General features: G+C 34.7%; 1 protein-coding gene across 1 annotated transcript; it reads left to right on the top strand.

Moving 5' to 3' along the window:
- The first annotated feature begins 406 nt into the window (after window positions 1–406).
- On the top strand, window positions 407–10,227 carry LOC142345277 (uncharacterized). The gene is made up of 3 exons (XM_075397258.1): window positions 407–609; window positions 1,058–1,263; window positions 9,481–10,227. Exons 1-3 carry the CDS (start codon window positions 481–483, stop codon window positions 9,668–9,670), a joined length of 525 nt encoding a protein of 174 aa, XP_075253373.1. The 5' UTR covers window positions 407–480; the 3' UTR covers window positions 9,671–10,227.
- Window positions 10,228–11,499: the final 1,272 nt, after the last annotated feature.

An 11,499-nucleotide genomic window follows, 5' to 3' on the forward strand; every position in this document is an offset into this window, starting at 1 on the left:
AGCAAAATTTGAATCAAATTCTAAATGTTAATCTGTCATCAATAATAAATTAGTTTGAGGTAGAGCAAAATTAATAAGTCCATTGAAAAAGCTTACTGAGAGCTATTTGAATCGGCTGATAATCATAAAAAAGAATAGGCGGAACAAAAGTATTCGATCCGGACCTCACTTTTTGTCGCACCTTTTTGAATCATAATCTCTTCAGTTTGAGCCTTAAGTCCTGTAGTTGGAACACAGACGCGTTAATTCGAATCATAGAACGCTTTAATTCGTTCATAGAATACTATATTAGGAATCATAGTGCGGCTAATTCGTCATCGTCGTCGTACACAGGTCGAAGTTTTGCGGAAAAGATAATATCAGAATTGCGGTGATTGGCGTAAAAAGAAATATAGCAATATTTTAATAAATGCTTATTTCTGTTTTGTCGTTCCAAAACAGGTGATAGATTTGACAATTGGGATCAGATGTAACTATGCGATGGAAGTGTTTGGGGCAGACTTGATGGAGCACAACATTGGGGGATACTTCGATCATAAGACCCACCAGATATTCGACTCACGACACAACCTAATTGGAGTGATTACTAAAGACATGGAGAAAGAACAGGTGATTAACAAACATTACACTTATTATTTCATTCACAAGTATTAGTTTATCTCAAGTCTTTGAAACTGCGGTCCAGGTCCCAGACGGAAGTGACCTCTAAACAACCACAGGCGGTGTGTTTTCAGACCAAAATTACAAGGTCTAAATATCATCAGAGGTCACGTCTCGGATGGTTTGATCAGAGGTCATTTTGGTCTGCGACCTCAACCTGGGAAGGCTTTCCCGGCTCCATATCTCAGTATAATGTGACTCTTATCAGAAACAGTCGAGCACTGACTATTTAATATTTTGTCCTCGCAGACCTCAAAAACGATCAAAAATATGATAAGCTCAGGCAACCGAGGATTTGAGAGGTCCGAGCAACAGCCATTTCCGTTTGAAGAAGTCTGCTCATATTAATTTATCGACTTTGCTGTAATTTAATATCTTTATAGATTTTAAATTTTAGGTTGACAACTTGTACAAAAAGTACTTAGTCTCCGAACAGCAGGAAATTTACGAAGGCATTGACAGTTTCATAAACAGTCCAATGAGTCCAGAACACAGACCTGTGTCTCGGCCCAAAACGGAATCACCCACCCTTGCCAGCTCCCGGATAGACTCGGGAATCATGCTCAGTCCAGACGGAACGCCACCCAACAGCAACACTCGCAGGTAATTTTTCAATCTATTCAGCCCCCACCCCAACCTTAATGTGGCTGATTTTGGATTGCTTCATTATGCACACACATGCTATTAATAATAATAACGAGACCTGTATCTTCATACCTTTTTCAAGCTGTGCTCATGTGATGCATGTATCCGGGTCGCCACTTCCCGGGTTCCATACAAGGATAATATATGATGTCATACAAATCATAACGTATTTCCTAGTACGGTCCTTGCATGGAACCTAGGAAATCATCTATGATCCTTGAGTGATACCAAGGGAATCATATCTGATTCTTGCGTTAATTAAAGGAATAGGACACTATTGGGGGTTATTGTGCACCAATTACCAGCTGAAAGTGTATGAAATCATTTATGATTATTTTGTGTACTTGATGAAATAATGTTTGATTCTTGTATGAACTCAAGGAAATCATGTATGATTCTTGTATAAAATCAAGGGAATCATTTATGATTCTTAAGATAGTTTTCAGATGGTTTCGAGGGCGCAAGTCAAGGCTAATCAGGACAATTTGCTTCCAACTGTGATGCTCAAATCAAGAAGAACATGAAAATTGTTGCAAAAGTTTAGTCGGTGTTTTTTTTTTCATGTTTAGATTTGAATAATTGTTAATATCCGCCAAATCACCAAAAATGCTGATTGGGCGTCGTAGCTGCTACGATAGGAGTTGTTTAGAACTCTTTTGTGTAAATTTTTTGTGTGTGAATATTGTATGATTACCGGGAAATCATACAAATCATATATGACCTTGTATGATTACCAGGGATCATATATGACCTTGTATGAAATCAAAGAAAGTTGTATGATGGGTGACCCGGGTAACTGTTGCCCCCAAAACAGCAGACGTTTAATACACTTTGAGCTAAAGTCCCATTTCTATAACACTGGCCTAACCAAAAGTTTTTGAGGTACACGCGAAAAAATTTAACTGTGGACGCATTTATTCATTCGAATGAAAGAAATTTGTCAATAAATTAGATGTAATTGAAAGAAAAAAAGCTAGTTAGTTGTCTGTCCTAAACCGGTCTAAAGCTTACGACTCGATTGATCATTCACTAGTATTAGAAAAATTAAGTTTCTTGGATAGCATTTCGGCAGTTGACGAATAATGGGAACACATTGATATTTGCGAGCGCAATATAGAAGGATCGATAACTTCTGGCGACGATTCTTTTCCTATGTTTTCTTAATTAAACTATGAAAAAATTATATTTCCGTTTTTCGCGAAATCTCAAAAGAGCAGGCAATTCTTGATTATCTCAAATGACTCAAAATCAGATAAGACCAAATACCTTGGCATTAATTTGGACCGGAAATTTACTTATTAACGACAAATTAAACACATTTTTGTTAATATGGTTCTAGGGTTTGAAACGGTGTACGTATTTCAGATAGGTTTTTTTTACAAATATTTAACAACAAAATAAAAATGGCATCAGATAGAACCAGAAAAAAATCTTAGTAGCATTAGATAAAGTGTCAGATGAATTGCAAAAAGCAAAGATAAAAGTGCAAACAAGGAGGCTCGTTAATGTGCGTTTGCACATGATGTTCCGACCCGCATTCATCTGCATTCTTGACTTAACTATCTTTTGACTTACATTTTTGACAAAGAGATAATCAAAAATAGATGTTTGAGTTTCAAAAAATTGTTACACAACCAAACTAATAATTGAAAAAAATGCCATGCCTCATTACAAGGAGATCTGCCATTAAAAAGATTACGGATTACGAGAAAAAAAAACAACAAAAGAAGCAAATAAAAAAATTTCAACCAACGTCAAATTACAATAAGACAAATCCCTAACTGCACAATATTACTTTTTCCTAACTACACAGCAGATGGAATTTTTCTTTAATGAGACTAGGTAACAATTCGACGAAAAGAACAAATAATGAGGCGAAATTAAAAAATCAATCAAAAATTTTTCAAAAATCTTAAAAATCATTAGGTTTTAACTAATTAATTATTGATAAGTTTACTAAAAAGTCCTTATGTAACCAATGGGATCTTTCTTTGGTTAGACTAAGCAATAGGATTGGATTAAAAATGCAGAAAAACTCAAAAAAATTACGAGCAAAAGATTACAAACATCGCGAAAACACATTAGTGAAGCCATTAAAATCATTAGCTATTATCTGAATATTAGGGATTTTCATTTCCAATGCTATACTAATTCAGCTAAAATTTTTCTGAATTGGGCCACATTTGAAAATCATTGGGATCTATTATTACGCGATTGTGCTAAAGGAAGAAAAAAGAAACACAAATTCAACACTCCAACAACTTTTTTTGGAAACGCATATTGTCCTACAATACATCAGTTGCGTCATGATATCAGCAAAAATGTTAATTTTTCAAACAAAAGGAGTTTTATGGGACCTCCCAATGATGAGAATAATTTACAAGTTGAGTAAAAGAACAACAAGAGCTGCACAAATTGAGAAGTCCTTAAAAATTTTAAAAATGTATAATATCATAAACTTTAAGACTATTCGCTATAAGCTGACTGATTTGGGTCAAGTCATTCATTCAATCCTCAATTACAACTTTTTTTGACCGGGCAGTTTTTTACGGCTACCTAAAGAATAAAAGAAACAGGCAACAACAGCAAATTCAAAAAAAAAGTTGAGCGGGAAAAGTTTCGAAGCCCTTAAAAAATGATTTTTTTTTGGTAAAATTTTTTCTACTTTTAATTAATTTTGGCAATGGGATTCTTCTTTGTGGCATTTTGACTCAATTAAATCAACAAACAAAAACAAATACTGTAATCTCACGAAAATCTTGAGAAAACCATAGTATCAACGCCATTAAATTCAATAGCTTTCAACGGAGGCTAATAAATACACTAAGTTAAGACTCGATGAGACGGCAAGCATGTTGGTCATTCATAAGTTGTCAATAAGACATTACACTAAACCAAAAACTTATGTAGAAAAGTGCGAGAAGAATTTGTTGAAGCCATTTAAAGCATAAGCTTTTCTCTGAAAGCTGTATTTATGATCCATTGAACCTCTTGTCTGAGGCGGTGCAACTATCAATATTAAGATAAAGTGTTAAGGTTCCAAAAGGAACCATAGTTACAAAAAATTAAAATAATGTGTTATGGTTCCAAAAGGATTACAAAAAAACTATCCAACTTTTTTTAAAATTATGAAAACTCGTGCATCGACGTCATAACACGAATATTTAGAAGATAAAACCGCTAACTAGATTCGCTTTGGCTGATTTAAAAAAGAAGGGGGTGCGGTCTTTACTGAGACTGACTTACAGTTCACGAAAAATGTTTAAGATCGATTATTATTGGAAAAATTTCTCAAGAAATCATTTTTAAGATCTTAACAGCCATTAAATTCAATAGCTTTCAACGGAAGTGAATAAAAATGCTCAGTTATGCCTCTATTGTAGAACAGGTATATTTATTTTACGTTGGTAATCAATAAAACATTATGATAAGTCTTATGACTATAGAAACAACAGCAAATACGAGCAAAAACCAAAAATTCTGTTGAAAGGTGCGTGAAGAAAGTATCGAAGCAATTTTTTAAAAAAATTGAAATCTTGTGGCACTGAACCCATATGACAAGTTGTTTGGAGATAAACCGGTACCCAGATTAATTTTAGTTGCGGTAGAAAGGAAGGGGTTCTTGTCATAACTGAGACTGACTTACAATTCACGAAAATAAGTTTATGATCGGTAAAAATTAAAAAAATTCTCGAAAAACCATTTTTAATTTCTTAACCGCCATTCTCTCTCCACTCAAAGCCCTGGATAGGTTCTCAAAATGCTTATCACAAAACTTATTGCGGTTTTAGTCATTATGTCTTTGCTATAGGACTCTGATAAAACCTCGAAAAAAAACCAAATTTTCATTTAACGTTACGAAAACTCGGAAGCCAAAAAAACACGAGCGATTCCATGAATACATTTTTTTTTCATTAGGCTTCATTAGACTGTAAATCAGGTTCTTCTTTAACGGAAACTTGATATGGAAAATGATTAGTCTCTAGGGGAGTTAAGAAAACAAAAAAAATTTAAAAAGTTTTCTAAAAAAGATCTCTTAAATGTAATTTGAATTTTTTGTTAATAAACTTCCCTATGAGACCAGAACTAGTTTTTTCATCGCCTTTCGTTACTAAAAATTCCAAATTGATTCATTATTTGGCGTGAAACGTAATTTTGAATTAATGATTGTTAAAAAAAACGATCTTAATTTGAGGAAAAATTACACTAAAAGTGAACAAAATCATGCCAATTATTTTTCACACAAAACTTCAATCCTCGATAACTCCTCGAAAAAAACGAGATAAAAAATGTTTGAGTTTCGAGTTTTACGCTGGACGAGCTTTGTAATGATACCACTCACATTTCTCAACGACGAATGTATCGATCGGTCAAAATCGTCTGAACGAAAAAATCCAATTGAGTATATAGTTGCTCCCTCCCCCCACAAGTGGGGTCGAAACAATAACTTTTATGCCTCCATTAAACTTAGGGTAACTGTCCTTGATCTTCAAAATCTTTAATTTTGAAATCAATTCAATCACTAGCTATCAACTGAATATATAACACTTGAAGATAACAATTGAGACGTGTTATTATCAAGAATATGTTATATTTACTACTACAAAAAGCAACAAAAACTTTCAAAAAAAAGCCAGTTAAACTGCAAAAATCTGTAAAAATCCTTAGCTATTCTTTAGATCCATTGTATTTGTTCGACTGCTCTGATTTTGAAAGTTGATTGACCGGCATTATTGTATCTTTTTCCTATGATTCCTTAAAATTGAACTGAAAAATTTATGTTAATAGATTTTGCGAACTCAGAAAGCAGGCAGTTCTTGTTGAAACTCAAATAATTCAAAAATGAGATAACATCAAAAATTTTAGCATTTTTTGGACAAGAAAATTACTTATTGACTTCACATTACACACATTTTTGTTAAATTGATTCTAGGTTTTAAAACGCTGTACGTATTTCAAGAGCTAAAACCGTATCATATGTGAAAACTTTTATTCAGATCCAGATTTATAGGACAGTTCCAGTTTTCAGCGAAGATAAATTGCAAAAAGCGAAGATAAAAAAGCAAATAACTTGTAGGTCAACATGAAACTTATGGGACCTGTCTTTGATGATAAAATTTCGAGAAAAAGAACAAAAGGTTAAAATCTGAACAGTACCCGTATACTTTGAAAACTTTCAATTTCAAAATCAGTACAACACTTAGCTATCGAATTAACGTATAACATATGATACTTTATACTATCATGAGAAGCAATTTAAATCCGTTATTATTCAAAATTTGTCATACATACAATTGCTAGTGAAAGCGACAAAATGTTCCAAATATCCCTATGCCATTCTTTAAATCCATGTTCGACTGCTCTCATATTAAAAGCTAATTGACCGGCGTTGATGTTTTGTATGACAAAAAAGTAGTCTATGAAGTTTATGAAAAGACAAAGTTTCGAAGCCATAAAAACTTCGGCTGCAATATAAAATAAAAACAAGAATTAATGTTTGCTTCAACAGAAGGTGGGTGAGATATATCATTGATGAGAATGAATAATAAATTTTCAAAATGAAGGAAAAGGAACAAAAAGAATATCATCAATCTAATATAATCAATATAATCAAAAATTAATTCCAAGGGCCTCAACACGAATGGCTATCAACTGAACAATTAAAAGCTTTCATTTATGTCTCCAGAGGAAGCCCAAGAAACCTGACGTTTTCTCCAGAACATGTGATAAGACTGCAAAACAGAAAGACAAATAAATCGTATATCAAAATTTCTATTACGTTTTGCGGAAAAATAACCTACGTTATTAATAGCTTCAAAATCAAAGGTGACTTTTTAAAGATGATCATCTGACAAGACAACAAGACATGACGTTGAAAATGAGCCATTCTCCAAAAGTCATAACTTGTTGTATGGAAACTCGTGTTATCGAAGCCATGATAGCATAAAACGAAAAATTAGACGCTAGGAAGCTTAAGATTTCAATCTCCGGAAAGAAGATGCTACCTGTTTTTACTGAGACTCAGCTACAAGTTGGGGGAACCGAGATACGAGTTGCAAAATCCAAATTTAATTTCAATTGTGTTTTTGAAGACATATATGCCATTAGGTGTTACTTGAAAGCATTGTATAGGTTCACTTATGCTCTTTAGGGAAGCCAACTTGATCTTTAATCATAAGAATGCAAAAAAAAAGAAAAAAGTGCGGGCGAAACACGAGAATTAATTTGAAATTTAGTAAAAGCTTTTGTGGAAGCCAAAAAGACATGAAACTAAAAACTTTATATAAGAACGCGGGACCTCATTTTTATGTAGGCATCAGCTTTCAATAGTTGAACTTTGAGAATAAAATATTCTAGTGTTCAGTGATCCTGGAAAAAATATAAAAGATTCTAAAGTAGTTTTAAAAGACATCTTCCCAATAGAATAGAATTATGGCAGTTTTTGATTATGAAAAACTATGATGAGACAAAAAACTGGCCTTGATATTGATGCATGTTACTTAATAACAATTATTTGTCACAATTGTAGCCTAAAGGGATAATTTGTTTATCAAAAAAATAATGCATTATGAACAAGTATCATTTTGGGTTACCAAAAACCGGCAAAATTTTTATTCCAGAACACTCGTTTAGGAAGTGGATGTAAATGTAGCGCTCTTTTGAAATCACTTAAAATTTTTTCAGCAGTTTTTAGGTCTCTAAATCCGGCAAACTTGAGCATTGTGGGCTGAAGAGACATTATTGAAGCCATTTTGGAAAAATTCAGTAAACAATTTTGAGCTGAAATTTTCAGATCAAACGAGTCATCAACCCTCCGCTGTGCGTATACGTAAAACCAATATTACTAATGATGACAATTTTACTGAATTTTGACAGAATTAATAAAAAGAATTGGAATAAAATTACGGAAAACGTGAACAAAAACAATGAAAATTTTTTATAATGTTGACAAAATTTTAAACCCTGATAACTGCTGGTAAGAAAAGAAGTTCTAAAAAATGTTTCTGGTTGAGTATTCTACACTTTACGGGCTTTCTAATGATATCATTGACAACTGTCTAAGATGAATATATCGATGGGCCAAAATTGACTGGAAGCAAAGAAAAACCAATTTGAGCATATAGTTCCTCGTCTTTACCACCGTGGGTCGGAACAATGAATCGTTTATTTATGGGTATGAAGGGGGAAAGCCGATAAGTTGATGCAGTTTATGTCATTATGAGTTCAAAATTGATACATCATTGCTTACTTCCGACTGGGATGTGAAAACAATTCAGTGGTCGTCAAAATCGATCAAATGAGCAAAACTGAAGATCTTCATTGACAAAAGATGAGCCAGACAATCCTAAACTATAATCATCCGAATTACTGGATTGGAGATTGGATTTTAGTCATTGGTCATTGAGGCTGACAAGTGCATACAGAGGTGAAATAGTGATACACCTTAGCTGAACAAGGAAAGTTATCATTTACGATCTTGCAACCTTACGTATGATCTGGTGTGGTCTCATAAGCTGGAAAAAGCTGTCGGTTTTCCAGCTCAAAACTTACATAGTGTTTGGAATATGCGGTGAAATTACGTGATTTCACCGGTTAAAGTTCGGAGAAATGTCGTTTTTCACCGTATCACCGCATTGATCGCTTATTTATTTCAGGCACGTACTTTCAAGATCAAAAAGCTTCAAAATCATGAACTATAAATAGAAAACGCTGCGTTATAGGATCTGGAACTATAGAGGTATATGGCATTTTAAAATCTGTACATGCGTGTTTCGAACAAGGATACATTGCTGTGCTGAAGTCCTTTCGAAACTCTGGCTTTTATCTCCACCCGATTTGCGGTTCTCAATTAATGTCAGATTTTTTCAGTGATTTAATCGGAGTCACCTAAACTATAAAAATTCATTTGCCCGAATTGCAACTTAAATACAATAGAAGTAGCGTCTAAACATCATTTAAATATTGCACACCACGCAAAGGAAAAATCCCAGAATTAGGCCTCGCCTCCCCAAGTTGCCCATGAAAATGTTTTTTCTCGAGTTTAACAGAGTGCTCGACTGTGTAAGTTTGGCCAAAATTACCCCCCCCCCTCCCCCCGCCAGCCCCACTATTAGACTTTTTGAGTCTTTTCGTAAGTCGAAGCCTAAACATGGTATCTTTGCTATTGCTATACAGGTTCTCGTCACCCGCGCGAACTCCGAGAGGTACTTCGGCGGCTTCGTCCACTCGAGCCTCAGTCGGGTCACCAGAGGGTGAGGTTGGAAACGAGGTGTACCAGAACCCAACTGTCATTGAAAGGGGTGACAATATCGAGATTGAGTTCGAGGGCGAGGCGATCGAGATGACAAGCAGCCGAAGGGAGTAATTTCGGGAGTTTATGGAATCGAGATTGTGTTTCAGCTTCTTTGGATAATTATGCTTGTGTGGCTCCAAAGGCTTCATCACCGATTAAGTTATTGCAGTGCTCCTGGTTTTGATCAAACTTCACTTTTGCATGCATATTCATGAAGAAATTCTAAAATTTTGTCATTTATTTTGCATCTTTAATTTTCAAAAAACTGCAAATCCCTTATATCACTATGAATAATGGAGATAATATTTTTGCCTCCGTAAGATTTGAAAAGAGATTGATCATATTCTTGTGGGGGTCTGCGTTGGGGAAAAATGAGCTGAATTAATTTTCAAGAATATTCTGGATCTCAAATCACTCTGTTCAATTTTTGATAAGCTTTGATGAAAAGCTTTTAAGTGCAGTAAGTATACATTTTATCAAAACTTAGGCACCTAAAATGTGATCATTTTTGTTCAGACTCTTCACCCTTAGTCACTTACATTGATCACCTACCACTCGCGCCAGAAGTTTACTTTTCTTCACAATGTTTTAAGAAATCTTTGAAAGATTTTGCAAACATTCTATTGCCTTTTGGCCCTTAGGGAAATACAGAAGTATATTGACTCCTCCCGCCAGCGTCACTGTAACTAGTATATTGTAAACTTTTCATTCATTTCATGGGGGGAGTGGGGGGGGGGGGCTGGTGTATGGTGTGATAGGCAAGACCCAAAATTTCACTCAACTCTCTGGGAGCACTTCAAAATAATTTTAGAAATTTGTTTGATTCAAGTTTGATGCGATTTTTCTGATATTTCTGATTCAATTTCTGTTTTGTGTGGATGTAGTTCGTGATCTCTGTATCCTATTGAACTATTGTTCCCTCCATGATATAGACAGATGAAATTTTTAGTAAATGAGTTGATGAGCTGTAGATTAAAGTATTTTATTTCTAACTCTCATTCTATGTTTTCTCAGGTTTAGGTGCGCGACCCTAGACCGCTCTGATCAGACCATTTGGGTCGCAAATAACTATAGTCTGTTCATAGGTCGCACAATGGTCTGGACAATGGTCGAAATACGGTCTGGTCAGAGGGCAAAGTCGCACTATAGTTGCAGGCACTTCAAATTGACTTTTTGTTTATATTTTAATCAATTAGTTTTGTCGTAGCCTTAACAAGATATACTAAATAATTCAGTTTTAACTTATAGGTTTGAATTGAATAGTTTAAACAAATATCAACGGATTATAACATTTGGAGTATGGTCTGATCAGAGGGAGGGTTTGTCGTACTAAAGTCGCACAAAAATTTGGGTCGCACCAGAGTCGCACGAAATTTTTGTGTCGTACGATAGTCTGATCAGAGGGATTTGGGTCACACGATGGTCTGATAAGAGGGCAAAGTCTGGGAAATGGTCTGGTCAGAGTGGTCTAGGGTCGCGCACCTAAACCTGGTTTATCATCCATCACGCATTTACTTGAAGGGCAGTATCTGATGTTGAATAACCGATTCACAGTTTCTACCTTCACGGAATAAATTAGAATGTATACAAGGTGATGAACTTCAATTAATGTAAAATGGTCACTTCCCGTCCACTTACAACTGCAATTAATTGCTAATATTAATTTTGGAAATTTTTCATGCTTGAGACAAATTCGTTCATGCGTTTTTGACATGATTGCGCGCCAATTGATCCCATATTTCTGTTGTTCCGGCCCACTTCAGCGGGGGAGGAACTATATACTCAAATGTTTTTTTGTTCAATCAATTTTGGCCGATCGATATGATCATCGTAGAGTTATGAGGGGTATCATTAAAAAGCGTGTCCAGCGCAGAAACGGTGCTAAAAAAGATTTTTTGATT

Source organism: Convolutriloba macropyga, chromosome 9 (genome assembly GCF_964194025.1).
Source record: "Convolutriloba macropyga chromosome 9, txConMacr16.3, whole genome shotgun sequence".
In the NCBI taxonomy this organism is placed as follows: Eukaryota; Metazoa; Xenacoelomorpha; order Acoela; family Convolutidae; genus Convolutriloba; species Convolutriloba macropyga.

Bases quoted from the DNA above. Each gene is read 5' to 3' on its own strand.
- LOC142345277 (XM_075397258.1), top strand. From the start codon at position 481: ATGGAAGTGTTTGGGGCAGACTTGATGGAGCACAACATTGGGGGATAC. The intron at 610-1,057 runs GTGATTAACAAA...TTTAAATTTTAG, and splicing joins AAGACATGGAGAAAGAACAG to GTTGACAACTTGTACAAAAA. The intron at 1,264-9,480 runs GTAATTTTTCAA...ATTGCTATACAG, and splicing joins CCCAACAGCAACACTCGCAG to GTTCTCGTCACCCGCGCGAA.